The 15,322-nt window shown below is 32.9% G+C and overlaps 1 protein-coding gene across 1 annotated transcript; it reads right to left on the bottom strand.

The window, feature by feature from the left end:
* Positions 1-8,748: 8,748 nt before the first annotated feature.
* LOC131629492 (probable inactive purple acid phosphatase 27) lies at positions 8,749-12,806 on the bottom strand. The gene is made up of 13 exons (XM_058900275.1): positions 12,496-12,806; positions 12,318-12,405; positions 11,306-11,572; positions 11,107-11,215; positions 10,909-11,023; positions 10,687-10,819; positions 10,369-10,556; positions 10,074-10,260; positions 9,917-9,984; positions 9,572-9,665; positions 9,299-9,487; positions 9,120-9,200; positions 8,749-9,037 (listed from the first exon to the last, which is right to left on the bottom strand). Exons 1-13 carry the CDS (start codon positions 12,804-12,806, stop codon positions 8,984-8,986), a joined length of 1,884 nt encoding a protein of 627 aa, XP_058756258.1. The 3' UTR covers positions 8,749-8,983.
* Positions 12,807-15,322: the final 2,516 nt, after the last annotated feature.

Raw genomic sequence — 15,322 nt, 5'->3', positions numbered from 1 at the left:
CATCATATGATAGAAATTCACGTTAGCTTTTCAACGCTTCAAACGAGGAGTCATTTGTGCTGACAAATCAAAGATTATGGTCAAAATTCTCGAACAGTGTAGTGGAGTCGATTCCCATCCTCTATGGGTCGACCGACTCCTAGCACATTTGGGTTGAATCATAGAACTTATGGGTCGGCTCATACTATAAAATTATCAAAAAATTAAGTTTCTGGTTATTAGGAGTCGATCCCAACTCGTATGGATCGACTCCCTTTGTACAAAATCAAAAAAACTCAATTTCGACGCACACAAAGAATTAATTAATTAATTTTACTAACCTAAGCACATTTAAACACAAAACCACTTATTTCAAACCATCTTTTAACTTAGATAAAAATCTTCACCATCCCCAGTCACTAACTCACTGATTTACTCACCAAAACTTATCAATTTTTTGAAATATTTCCACATCACCAAAACCTCAACAACATAAAAATGGTGAATACACACTCATTCATCATAACATGATTTCACATATAAAACTACACGAATTTCACATGAATAATGTCAAAATAATAATCAATTATATCACACAACACACATTCCAACCAATTCTTCAATACCTATTGGAGGTTTATAACTCTTCTACCTTACCTTAGATTTTTCCAATAAAAATTCTTCCAAGCTCTATCAATGGGTGTTCTTCCTATGCTTTCTCTTGCTCTCACTCTTGTCCTAGCCACCTTTTCTTCTTTTCTTATCGAATTTCTACGTACTACTAACTCTTGCCTTATAATTCCCTTTTTACACTAAAAAAATCTAGTACTCTCTTTGGCTATTCCTACTATACTCTTATTTTTCTCTCTAATTTCCACTTTGCCTTCAATATCTATACCCTTCTATTTTCTTTATATTTTATTTAAGGCTAAAATAGTCTTTTGGTCCCTGTAAGTTAGCGAATTTTTGATTTTGGTCCCTGTATCTTTTTTTTGTCCAAGTCTCTATATGTTCATTTCTTGTTTGTTTTGGTCCCTAACGTCAAAGTTCTATTAAAAAAACTATGACGTGGCAAACGTTGCTGACGTGACAACCTATTTTTTTATTTTTCATTTTTTTTAACCTCAAGAATTTCCACGTAGGAGCTTTTTTGTTTTTTCTTTCTTTTGGGTTTTAAATGTTAAAAATGAAAAGCTTTAAAATTTTGGTTCCACCAAGTGTTGAACCCATGCCCTTTAATTAACAAAACACTTCCCATCCACTAGGCCACTTCTATTCTTTGTATACTACTTGCAATGCATTTCTATATATTACATAGATTTCTATATATTACATAGTACCAAAATTTATTTATTAAATAGATTATATTTTGTTTTGAGTTTTAGTATTAATTTTTATTTTTATTAAAAAGTAATAATAAAAATAAGGCTAAATTACAGTTTTGGTCCCCTATTTTGGTGTTTTTACGATTTTAGTCCCCCTATTTTGTTTTTAAACAGTTTTGGTCCCCCATCTCTACTTTGGCTACATAAAACGCCATGTGTCACTTTTTACAATTCATGTTGTCATAACCCAAAATTTTCCCATCATATTTAATCATATTTCAGTCCATCTAATTTTTAAAATGCTCAAAGATACACAAGAAGGAAGCATGCAGTCTCTCTCCTAAACAACAACCTCTAAACTAGGGTTTTGTATATCTCAAAGTAAAATCAAGTTCTAAGGCCTCAAATGAATCCATGGCCTCTCATACGATCCAAAGAATCTCTATACCAAGTTTCAAGTCCTGATTCAAAAGATTGCTCACTCAATGGCCCAAACAATCAACAATCGACTGGTTGACCTAAAAGTCAAACTATGGTCAAAGTACAGTCAAAACTTCTGATTTTTGGTCAACATCCTCATTAGCAAACATCATTCATCATTTGATCAAGGATTGATCATGATGCATCAAAGAAAGCTCCAAAATCATTAAAAAAACCCAACTTTGACCAGCCATAACTTCCACATGGAACATCAGAAATTTCCCATCCAAAGCTCAAGTTGAAGGAAATTGAATCCTCTACAACTTTGTCTCTCACATGCCAAGGCTAAAAATGCTTCATTTAAGAGATATGAGCTAATACATTACAGGTCCTTCTAGAAGATCGCAAAAAAGCAGTTTTTTGTCAGGAGGAATATCATCAAGATAAATTCTCCAAATGAAAAATATGTTCCAAAGTGGATCGTAAAGGACATCTTGGGCTTTCCAAAAAGTCCTAGAACATTTCCATACCTAAAAAATTGAGGGAGATACGCCTTGTCAAAGTTGGCAAAATTTTGAAGAAATGCATGAAGAAGATATTGACTAAAATTGAAAGTTCTCCAAATGGGCCCACATTTCTTTGATCCAAACATGATTCTAATCTTGTTAGAAGTCTCCTGGCCCAATTCCATACCATATATTTTTTTATTTTATTTATCTTGATTTTTTTTAAATCCTTTTAAAATCAATTTAATTAAAATAAATGATGAAAAAAATCAAAGATTTGATCTAAACCTATTATATGATCAAAATATCAGAATGATGTCAATATAATCAGAGCCGGATTAGTGATTAAGGGAGATTGGGAAGAGAAGAGTAAAATTGAACCAAAATTGGAAAGCTTGAATATTGATTTTTAATCAAATTTCAATCTTCTTGATTTACCAAGATTTGATACAATTTCTAGACCTAATTCGTGCTCTATATATGGATAATTGGTGCCAACACAAAGAAGGGGGTTTTTCTTTGCAGTCAGATTCGTATCCTTTGAGGACAAAAATCGTGAATGAAGAGGAGATGGCAAGCAGAGTTATAGACCGATTCAAGCCTAACACGGCATCATAATCAACTCCTCGTGACTTTCTGGAACTATTATGATCATCACCCTCGGTTGAAACGTCCAGGAACACTCGTATACGAGTCACGGTTCGCCTAAAAAATTTGCAGATTCAGTTTCATACATACACGTGCTTTTAATCTAATTCGATCATATGTTTGTGTTTATAATGTTGTTTCTATTGTTTCTGGATAATTTAATTGGATGTTAAGTGTCGGATGAAGCATGTACCATGGCTAGGGTTTGTAACTCCCAAATTAGGGCCATGCTTTTAGGGACCGAATCAAACCAAATTGATCATGTTTTCGTGATCAAGGGATGTTATTCGATCAATTTGGGTTATTATTTGGTGTTTATATGCTATGATTTGCAGGTTTTGATGTTGAAGGTCCATGGCCACGGAGAGGAACCGTAGGCAAAAGTGTTTTGTTTTCTTCAGATCTTCAAAGGAAGAAGATGAGGGAATGTAGCGCTCGTTCCTTGTTTTTTTTAATTTAAAGTTTTGTTGTTTTGTTTATTATCAAATTCCGCCCATTATATATCAAACTGACGTGAACAGCTCAATGGCAACAGCAAGGTTTAGTGATCCCAGTGGATAGGGGTTCGAGCCTATGCAACGACGATATTATTTTTGATACGTTTCTCACTTGGATCATGTGCTCACTGCCTGGAGAAGACTACGATGAGCCATCAATCCTGGGAACTTGGATCTCCATCTGGCCAGATCAGAAGGCCAGAGACACGCTCCTCACCGTGGACCTTCACTAGCATGTCACACACAATCCCAGCTAAGTTCCTTTTCCTATTTTTTTATTTATTTTATTTGTTTCTTTATTACATAAATGCTTTTTTTTATTATTATTATTTCTTTTATATTTATTTATTTCAATAAATTAGTGGTTCTAATAGGTGTATGATTTTTATCGAAAATTCGAGTTTTCGCAATTTTATTCATAATTGCTTTTATGATTATATTTAAAATTAGATATTATTTTTAAAATGACTATTTTATCAATTAAATAATTAGGATCACATCCAATAATTATTTAATCATACATTGATTCGAATTCTCGATTTTTCTCCGTTAACTTTGGTATTATTTCAATTAGTAATTTGTTTTATTAACCATGGTTAACTTGTGCCCTAAATCGGGATCTACAAAGATCACTCCCTACACTGAGATATTTTCCTTTGTGTATTTTTTCAGGGTTAGCAACAGGGTTTCCTCCGATCACACGCCACGCCTTTTACGAAGCTAAGTCCCGACTCTATTTTCTTTTATTTTATTATCTATTCCTTATTTTGCATTATAAAATTGTTATTAGGGGTAAAAACCTCAAAGGTCAATGAACTATTTTGCACTCACGCATTTTACCTCCTTTGCCATTTTTCAGGGTTAACCTCGAGGAAACCTTCGACTACAAACCATATCAGATCAAATCAAAAAGCTAAGTCCTTTTCATATTTTATTGTTATTATTTATTTTCTTTTCCCTTTTTTTATTTTATTAGGGTTAACCCTAATTATTATTTGAATTGATAATACACTCACTCCTTCTTGTATATTTCTTCTTTTCTGATTTTTCAGGGTTTGCCAACCGGCAAAGCTCAAATAAATAGTAACCCTAAAACTCTAACTTCTTTTATTTTTTGCCTAATTATTACTTATGCCAAACCCACTGGTTTCTTATTCCCCTCCCCATATTCTTATGTATTTGTTCATGGTTTGTATTGTTTGGCCTCAAAGGCACTTAATCTGTATATTGTACTTTCTGCCATGTTTAGTAATTTAGGGAGTGCAACTCTGAACTGAATAAGAGCCATTTAATTATAAGATAATATATTTCGAATTGAATCACATGATTGTTGCACTCACGCACACTTTTTGGTAACCCCTCTTGTTGCCTGTTGCCTTGTGTTTTTTGCAGAATAGCCATGTCCCTCGAATATGAGGATACCTCAGCCATGTTGCCTCGATTAAGATCATAAGTCCCTAATGATGCTGCCTTCGATACACCAATATGATCTCGTCCCTTTGAAGTTGCCTACGAAAGGCTGAGGTGTTCTCTGGCTGCCTAAACGAAAGGCTATTTCGATCCTTCCCTTAGACTACCTGTCTCTCTATGGCATGGGACAGTCTTATGGCGAACGATTATTCTCGATGACCCGATACATCCAATTGAAAGGCTTCCTGCCCTCTCATGGTATGGATAGATCCTTTCGCTCGAAAGACTAAAAGAACAACTTTTCTAACTTAGGGTAGTTGCTACTAATTGTTTGCTTTAAATTCAAAATCTTTTTCCACTAATTTTCAAATACTTTTCAAAAAAGACTACGCTTATTTACAAGCTAAAGTTCTTATTCGAATTTCTATTCAAACCCTTTTTTCAAACAATTCACAAACAAAGTGAGCTAAGCAATTAAGAGCCCATGGATAACCATGGATGCAAAGGGTGCCTTACACGCACCCTTTCAAAAAGAAGCGTCTCTAGAAGTCACCGCTTCTTTATATGTTTTAGGATCATCTTTAATTTGAAGAATACTAGGAATTTTATGAACATCATTCTTGTTATTTCCTTCAACTAGATAAACGGAAATAAGTTGAGAATCGATTTCTTCCGGTCTTAGACCCTTATTTTTACGTGCCCTTTTGCTTCTTCTTGGTTCGGGTTGTGTTTCAACAATCCGCATTGAATCATTGTCATAAGACTCTTTGATTGTGGGATTCTCTAGTTCCTTATTCTTTGTGATAAGATTTTCGAAGAATTTCACATCTCTAGATTCGACAATTACATTAGACTCTAAATTTAAAAGTCTATATGCCTTGCTATTTGGTGCATATCCTATGAAAGCACATCTGATCCCTCGAGGACCTAATTTTGTTCTTTTGGGATCCATATTTTTGTAATATGCTACACACCCCCACACTCTAAAATAATCAATATTTGGTGATCTTCCTTTCCATTTTTCATATGGAGAAATTCCAGTTGTTTTTAATGGAATCCTATTCATTATGTGACATGCGGATAATAATGCTTCACCCCACAAATTAAATGACAATTTTGAATGCATTAACATAGCATTAATAATTTCTTGATATGTTCTATTTTTTCTTTTGGCCATGCCATTTTGTTGTGGTGTGTGAGGCACAAAACATTCGTGTATTATGCCATATTCTTTGCAATATGCATCAAATTCTGCTGAAAAATACTCACCGCCTCTATCACTTCTAAGTACTTTTATGGTAGTACTTAATTTATTTTCCACTTCCGCTTTATATGTTTTAAAGGCATTAAAAGAATCATCTTTATGCCTTAAGAGGTATACATGTGTGAACCTAGAACAATCATCGATAAACGTTATAAAATAACGGTTTCCCCCTCGGGTTAACATTCCATTGAATTCACACAAATCAGAGTGCACAAGGTCAAGAACATTTGTTTTTCTTTCAACACTTTTGAAAGGTTTCTTTACCATTTTTGATTTAACACATATTTCACATTTTCCAAAATCATGAATGTTACATGATATCAATCCAGATTTAATTAGTCTATTCATAGTACTAATACCAATGTGTGCTAATCTAGAGTTCCATAATGAAATAGATCCAAGGATATAAGCCGAATTTGAAATTTCATTAATAATATTGTCGGTAGTACAAAGTTTGATCATTCCTTCAGCGGAATATCCTTTTCCTACAAATATACCATTACGGGTCAATACTAACTTGCCCGATTCATATACAGATTTAATTCCCTGTTTTCCCGACAAGTCCCCACTAACAAGGTTTTTATTCATGCCGAGAACATGAAGGACATTGAAAAGAGTGACTTTCATTCCAGAGGTTAAGTTGAGTTCGACGGATCCTGTTTTAACGACTCTTGATCGCCCTTCATCTCCCATTTGCACTTCCTGTCCATCATTGACTTCAGTATAGGTTTTGAATGCCGCTTTATCATAAGATACATGTACAGTTGCACATGTAGCATACCACCATTCTTGGACTTTTCCTTTGATGGCCATAATTTTGCTTATAGTAGCGATTATGTCGTCATTAACATGAACAGCATTAACCTCAATTTTGAGCTTGTTGTGCCTGCAATCTCAAGCATAATGTTCGGGTTTGCCACATGCGTAACATCCATTTTTAGTGCCTTTTTGTCCGCCAGAGTTTTTGAACCTGTTATATTCTTTCTTTGGACCAAGATGGTTTTTTGTGCCATCATATTTTTTCTTTCCCTTTGCAGCAACAATATTTTCCTTTGCAAATCCAGCGGACTCGGTCTTTTCACGATCCTTCGTTTCTTCCTCGATTCGAAGGTGTTTCTGAAGTTTCTCCAACGAGAAATCCTCAGAACTATGCAACAATTTCTTTCTGTATCCTTTCCATGAAGGTGACAATTTTGCTATAATTGCACCGACTTGGAAAGCTTCAAGGACATCAATTTTCATGGCTTTTATTTTGTTCACGAGAACCTATAACTCGTGTACTTGTGCAAGAATAGGCTTGGAATCCAACATTTTAAAACAAAGTATTTAGATATTAAGAACTTTTTCGTACCTTCTTCTTCGGCCTTAAATTTGAATTCAAGTGCTTTCCAGATTTCCTTCGCAGATGCAGTATTAGTGTAGAGATCATACAGACGATCGAATAATGTATTCAGAATATGTCCATGGCATAGCAATTCATCTTCCTTACGTTTCTTTCTCTCCTTTTTAATTTCTTCGGTGTCATCCGCAGTTGGTTCTGGAATTTCCTCCAAATCAGGATCCAAGACATATTGAATTTTCAGAGTAGTCAGGAGAAATGTCATTTTGTCTTGTCAACAGGTAAAGTTTGTTCCATCAAAACGATCTAGTTTCACAAAGTCCTTGTTCATCAGTTTGATGGTTGAAACAAAAGCGTCAGTGGCCATGGTTTGAGATACTATAAGATTGTTAGAAAATATCAGTTTCAATCGAATGGACTGAGACTGGAATCGTGAATGGAATCACTTTCCTTATAGTATTTCAAGCACTCTCGAATGTCTTAGAGTTTTATGCAGGAATACCCAGGATAATTCATCCTTATCGAGTTTGCGCAAAACCGGCGAAAACTCAAATGCAGCAAAGAATGATCTGGAATTATTTAGAGGAATTTCGGTTTTTGTGATGAGTCATTCTTAATCTAGAATCATGTTTTCATAGGCCAAAATAATATTGTTTCATAACGTTGCGACCCTTGATGAAATAATATAATTTTCAAAAGTTATGACTGTTGGCATTTGCACTTGTTCATGCACCATTTGCATGGTTTCACTTCTGCATTATTTCGTGAACAGTTGCCAACTTTCCGAAGTGCTCAAGTGCCTTCTACAAGCCGCCTCTACGCCCACGCCCACGCCCCGGACCCGGAGTCGGAGCGGTGTCGACACCGGCGAGTGGTTGTAGGATTGAGACAAGTGGCATAATGCTTGGGACCACCACATTAGTCAATGTGGCACTTTATACTCTTTTGTCCTTTTGTTGAGTTAATGGTATTGACTCTTTATAAAGATTTTCAAAGTGAGTGAATATTTCAATGTGGGACTTTATTACATGCATTTATTAGCATTTACTCACTTTCACCATTTTTTCATTTTAGAACACAACTTGTAATTTCCATTGAATTAATTAAAATATTGGGCCTCGCGTCCTATTGGGCCTAGGCGACCGACCCAAATCATTTAGTTTGTTGCAGGTTGTTGCAGCAGTTTTACAGCCTATTTGATAAGCTATATCAGACTGATCCATCTACAATTCCAAGCTAAGCTCAATAACACAATTGGTTGCTTCAATTTTCTATTCTCTATTCTTTTTCATGATGAACTCAATGTTCTAAGTTTCTAACATTTACTATGAAGTGAAACTAATAAAAGTCAAAAATAAAATGAACAAAAAGAGGTATACTATGAAACAATATATATTTTTGTTATGATTTGGACAAGAAATAGGAGTTGCAGTAACTAGAATCAACAAAAATGTATATGTAGTACAGAGAATCAACCGAGATGATGTTCATCTTCATCCGTGTCTCTTGATCTCCTTTGACTTTTTGTCTCATTTTTTATTCCACTTTCTTCTAGTTCTACTTCTTTATCTATTTCTTTTTCCTTGAGTGAACTTTTACTTCGTAATGAGGAAAGTATCCTTAACTTCTTTTGTATCTGATGTCACAAACTGCAATGATGTATTAAGGATAAAGTTAAGAATTCATGAAAGGGTGATTGAGGTTGGAATATATAAGTATATAAATACTAACCTCCAAGTTTAACTCATTTTTAGTAGCATGTCCTCTTAAATAACCAAACTCTGAAATTCTTTTAAGACTCCAGCTTTCAGCCTGCCAACGCAACAGAACAAACAAATCATAACCATAACCATAACTCTTGATGAATACATATGTATAAAAACAAACTTGATGAACAGAAAATTAGTTACATCGTCTGGGAATTTGTCTAAGGTGAATCCAGCCATGCCAATGATAGCATGAACAGGAGCACTGTAATTTCTGTTATCATAAGTGTCTACTCCCTTTTGATCTTTTATAGGCATGACTTTGCACTCATTCTGATACACAGAACAAGTTCTTTCATAATTATGCACATGGCCAAAAAGTGCTAAGTCAACCTGCTTCATGCTCACAACACACAAGTTAGCTTCTTATACAAGGCACTGTAAGCAACATAATTTTGAGGAGTTTGATTTTCTTGCCTTATTCTCCAATAGCAATGGCTCCACAGCTTTAATAAAATTTTGATCTTTAAGTAAAAATCCTCCGCGTCTGGAAGTGTACATTGGTCTATGTCTGTAATTATATAAAAAAATGCTCAATTTATATTGTGAAGTTGAGAGCATTATTTCCAAAACCAAACCGGATAGTTCAGCCGTTTGAATCTTTAACCGAACTTTACTACCATTTAGGTTATTTTGACAGTTTGGTCGCGATTTTATCCCAGTTTCAGTGGTTTAAGTCAATTGAACCATGATTTAGAAGTTACGCCGGTTTGATGTCAGTTGAGAAACCACAAAATCTAAAAATGTACGTAAATCACTTACGCCATGAAGATTAACCAAGGAGTATGTTGTCTATTAACTAATGCCATATCCTTTTTCATCCATTCATACTGCAATGCGAATATTACATATATGTATCTCAATCATTTAATTAAATTAGAACTATAAGAAATAAAAAATAATTATTTATCTCATTTACCTGTTCAGAATCTATGGACCAGTCATGTTCAGTGGATATTACTGTAAAATGCACACTTGCTTGTTCAATAGAGTACCAAGGTTTATCCTTTGCAGAAGTTGGCATTGGAAAATATGTTTCGTAAGGTACTCCACATTCACCCCCAGAGTCAGGTGTTTGATAAACTGAACCAGAATTTACATAATCCCTTAATTTAAATAAGAACAATTTTGTTAGAAAAACAATCGGTATAAAAGATTAAAGATAAAAGAAAATAAAAGACAATGATCACAATTAATGTGAGAGCAAACAATACCTCTCATGGTTCCCGATTGCTGTCATGTAAGAAACTCTTGAAGCTACTGGACTAATAAGGTTCAGGAAGAAATCCCATTCTGCTAGAAAACCAGTTGCATAACTTATGTCTCCAATGTGAAAAACCGAGTTTACATTGTTGGAATCCACTTCATTAGCTATAGCTTTGATAACTGATAAAGCTCCAGGCTACATGAAAAACAAGATCAAGCTGGTCAATACATATATCGGTACAATGTTGTTGGTGATAACTGATAACTTACATCAATATGCAGTTCAATTCTAAATGTAATTTAATTTGAATTCAATATCAATTTACCTGAATGTAATGTTCTTTTGAAGCGTCGAGAGGGGTCTTTCCCATATCACCAAATGCAACAAATCTGAGCTCATCTGATCCTCCAGAAGGTGGATTTGAAAATTTGATTTGTTCACTCCAACCAACAGAGTTACTAGACCATCATTAGAACAAAGTCACAATTTCTTGCAATACTTTGGGCTGATATACAAATATTTGCAATTAAGGTGTACTGATACATACCTTCCATATCTGTAGGAGTAGGTAGTTGATGGGTTGAGTCCTGTCATGATTGCTGAGTGGATATATCCGGGGTCATGCCAACCAAAATCCTTAGCAGGACTTGGCACTACTGAACCTGGAAATATTCCTGGTGAATTAACAGTACTGATACTTGAAAAAGACATATTTCTGAGCATAAAAGCGTTAAGTATTACTCACTGCACATATCATCTTTTGAAAAAGTAGTAACTTCTGAAGTAACAGTTTTCCCATCTCCATATTGGATTTGTTGAGGTTCCTTGTCTCCACTAACCCATGTCAATCTCATCTACAATATGAATCATCAGTTAGTTTCACACACTTAAGGATGAAAATGATTCATTCAAAGCATAGTTAGACTTATAGTTATTGTGCTTACTGATGTTGCAGTTGAATCAATGTTTGAGAGATGTCCATAAAGTGGCTTCTTAGGATTAGCAAAACTCAAAGGTGTGGACCTTCCAACAAGGCAAGGGTTGAGAAACCCACCAGTGAAAAACACAAACTCAATGTCAGTTCTAATGTTGATAACATGAAACTTTATGGAACCACTACAAGTTGTCACACTGCATTTCCCATCTTGTTCTTCCTTGCATTCATTGTTTTTACAGCTCAAATAATCTGGATCACTTGATAAGTATTGTGCCTACATTTTTTAAATTAATTAATCATTTGATGACAAAACTTTATTCTTGAATATAAGATTTTTGTAAAAATTATTATGTATTTATTATTTCATTTTAAAATAATTTTTTAAATTTATATTATTAAGTATCTTGGAATATAAAAAATTTACATTATTTACATACATGTTCAAATGATATTATATATATATATATATATATATATATATATATATATATATATATATATATATATATATATATATATATATATATATATATATATATATGAGGAATATTCTTACTCGAAGAGTAAGTTATCAAAACTTACTCTTCATCATGATCATTGATTCTTCTCAATCTAATGGTTAAAGTTAATGAGTATTATTTTTCTCTCTTCACATTTAATTACTTATTAATTTTAACCATTAAATTAAAAAGAATCAATGGTCATGATGAGGAATAAATCTTGATAACTTACTCTTGAAGTAAGAATACCCCTCCTTTTATATATATATATATATATATATATATATATATATATATATATATATATATATATATATATATATATATATATATATATATATATATATATATATATATATATATATATATATATATATATTTTAAATATTGAAAGACATTATTCATTGAATGTTGCTAAACAATGAAAAAATGGGAAGATTATAACTAGTTAATTTGAATGCATGTACAATATTGTGTTCATGAATCCTCGTATTAATCTTAATAAAAAAAAAAACTTACCTTGACAGGATAGTGGCAGAGTAGAGGAAGTTGTGCAGTATCACCTGTTTGTAGATAATAAAATCCATTGAGCAAACAAGTTTCAACACTGCATATATTCAATAAACATAATTAATTTACATTAGCAATGCTTTTGATATACAATCATATCATGTATATCATTTAATTTAATTATTACTTTGAATTTGAAGGTGAGATCATAGCCACCCAATCGCCATCCTTCGGTTCCAAAACCCCGGTGACCGTTACGGTGACAAACTGGTCATCCAACAAGCTTGAATTTGAGCTGACATTGATCTTAACATAATTACTTGAACAGTCCTTCAAAATTCTTCTATTTATCAATCTAAAATCTGATACTGCAGTGTAATTGTTGTGCAAGGTTTTAGAGTGTTTAACCACAAGGTCTAAAGTTGAGGACATTGAAGGAGTAAGGAAGAAAATGAGCATAATGGATACATGTTTCAGAACCCAATTTGAGGATTCCATGAGTGAAGAAGATGAAGTAATTTAGGCCAAAGTTTTTTACGTGATTAGTTTATTTCTTAGGATATGGCAAAGTGAGAGGTATATAATATATACATAAAAATAATCTTTTTGACTGAATTGTATTTATGACTTTTTCTTTTAATTGTTTATAAAATTGGTTTTTCTATTTTAAAATTTTAAAAAGTATAACTCTTGGTCGAATATGATAGTAAATCAAATAATTAAAATGTATTTTAATATTGTGCAAAAAATATGGTATGATAAGGAAATATAATATTTATGGACATGTAGAATTTTCCTTTTTGTAAATTTTCCATGAATAAGTTAAGTTAACAATTGAAAAAATGTATCATTAATTTTATTTGGTGCCATGAAAATAATTTTTTTATATTTTTTTGGTCAACTATTATTTATATAAAAATAATTAAATTAATAAGTGATAAATCAATAATAGTTTTTAAAAAATTGATAAAATGAAGTATTTTCTAAAATTAAATCAAAAAGCCATTCAGTCAAACCAAAGATGTAATTAGTTTTATTTTCAGCAATCGTTATTTACATTCAGTTAAAGAAAATATGAGTCAAAAAATTTGTATTATATAAAATTAAAAATAAATTATTATGATGTTGAAGGAAATTTTGACCATAAAGTTAGAGTTAATTTTTACAAATCATATTTAATTAACAAATATTAATTTTTTTTGTTATTTAGTAAAATTATTCCTTCTTCCTCTAATTAGAAATAAAAATCATAAATTTTCTCTCACTAACTATTAAAATCATTTTTTTTCCTTTTTTGTATTGATTCTTTATAGGTGAAATCCACATTTTTTAAATTTATTTTATTGGTTCTCTTTATTTATTTTTAACTTTTATCATATTTTTATCAAAAATCCCATTTTTTTTTTGTCTTTTTTGTATTCGTTCTTTTTAAATTTTATTAAAAATATTTTTATAATATTGAATTAGAAAAAAATTAGCAAAATAATATTCATGTTTTTTCTTTTTCTTATTGTTTCTCATTTATTCTTAATTATATGCTTTTATAAAAGCTAATATATAAAAAAACAAAGTTTTTTTATCATTAGTAATTTAAATTCAATTTTTCAGATTTTAACTAAGCATATAATTCTTTTAAAGTATTTTCTGATATTATTAAAGCCAAAACTGTTCACACAGCATATTCAAATAAAATTTCAGCAAATTGCATGTACTTCACAAAACATTCATAAAATTTGTGTGCCACTTATGATGGTCTTCTTTTGATATGATATATTTCTTACTTAGCAAAATTGAGAGTATTGCATTAAAAAAATATAATTTGTTAGTTAAATATGATTTTCTTTTTAAATTAACTTTAACTTTATGTTCAAAATTTCCTTCAATATATATTTTTTTTGAATAAGTAAAGAAATCATTGAAGCTCGCGTATTGCTGCAACTAATGTCTTGTACTCAACTTCACTTGAAGACTTTGACATAGTCAACTTTTTTTATCCTTTATGAAATAAGAGATCTTTCTAAAAAAAAAGCATTGACCTAAAACAAGTCTTATATAACCTAGACATCCAGCCCAATCAGCATTTGAATAGCCTTGCAACTTGACTTGTGAGTTCCTTGGCGAGAAAATCCTTATCCTAGGGCATGACTTCAAATGTTTTCGAACACGAGTGGTAGCATGAAAATAATTTGTGGTTGAAGCAAACAAGACCTAGAGTAGTTGTTGTGTGCAAAATGTGATTTAAGGCCTATTAGAATTAATATATAAAAGTGTTGGACAAATGAATGAGAGAGAGAGAGAGAGAGAGAGAGAGAGAGAGAGAGAGAGAGAGAGAGAGAGAGAGAGAGAGAGAGAGAGAGAGAGAGAGAGAGAGAGAGAGAGAGAGAGAGAGAGAGAGAGAGTGTATGTAACACCTCAGACTGCTTTCGGGATAATTGACTGATCCCACAAACCAACACGAGTGGAGTTCTTATGGAACGGGCTACCGGAAAGAAGATGCATCTTGTTGGTATAGGTAGTACCCATAAATCCTTATAAGCTTTCCTTCAACCATGCAGTCTCATACCTGCACAACCTTAGGATTCCTCTCATTCCGATGTGGCGACCACCCTTGCCCTTGTCGGCCTCAGGTGTTACATGCGGTGCAACCACCCCTCTCCTTCTTCGGCCTCGGGTGTTACATGCCCACCAGCTTCCGCATGGTTCGTCCTCAAACCACATTTGCTTTCGGGAGGATTGACTGACCCCACAAACCAACACGAGTCTTTTCAGCATGCTTTGACCTAACTCACACGCTTTCCGAGAAATGTCCCTAAAGGTCACCCATCCCAGAATTGCTCCAAGTCAAGAACGCTTAACTGTGGAGTTCTTATGGAACACGCTACCGAAAAGAAGATGCATCTTGTTAGTATAGGTAGTACCCATCAATCCTCATAAGCTTTCCTTCAACCATGCGGTCCCATTCCTGCACAGCCTTAGGATTCCTCTTATTCCGATGTGGCGACCAACCTTGCCCT

Source organism: Vicia villosa, unplaced genomic scaffold (assembly GCF_029867415.1).
Source record: "Vicia villosa cultivar HV-30 ecotype Madison, WI unplaced genomic scaffold, Vvil1.0 ctg.000568F_1_1, whole genome shotgun sequence".
NCBI lineage: Eukaryota > Viridiplantae > Streptophyta > Magnoliopsida > Fabales > Fabaceae > Vicia > Vicia villosa.
Note: the sequence above shows the minus strand (reverse complement) of the source record. Positions and strands in the feature narration are given on the sequence as shown.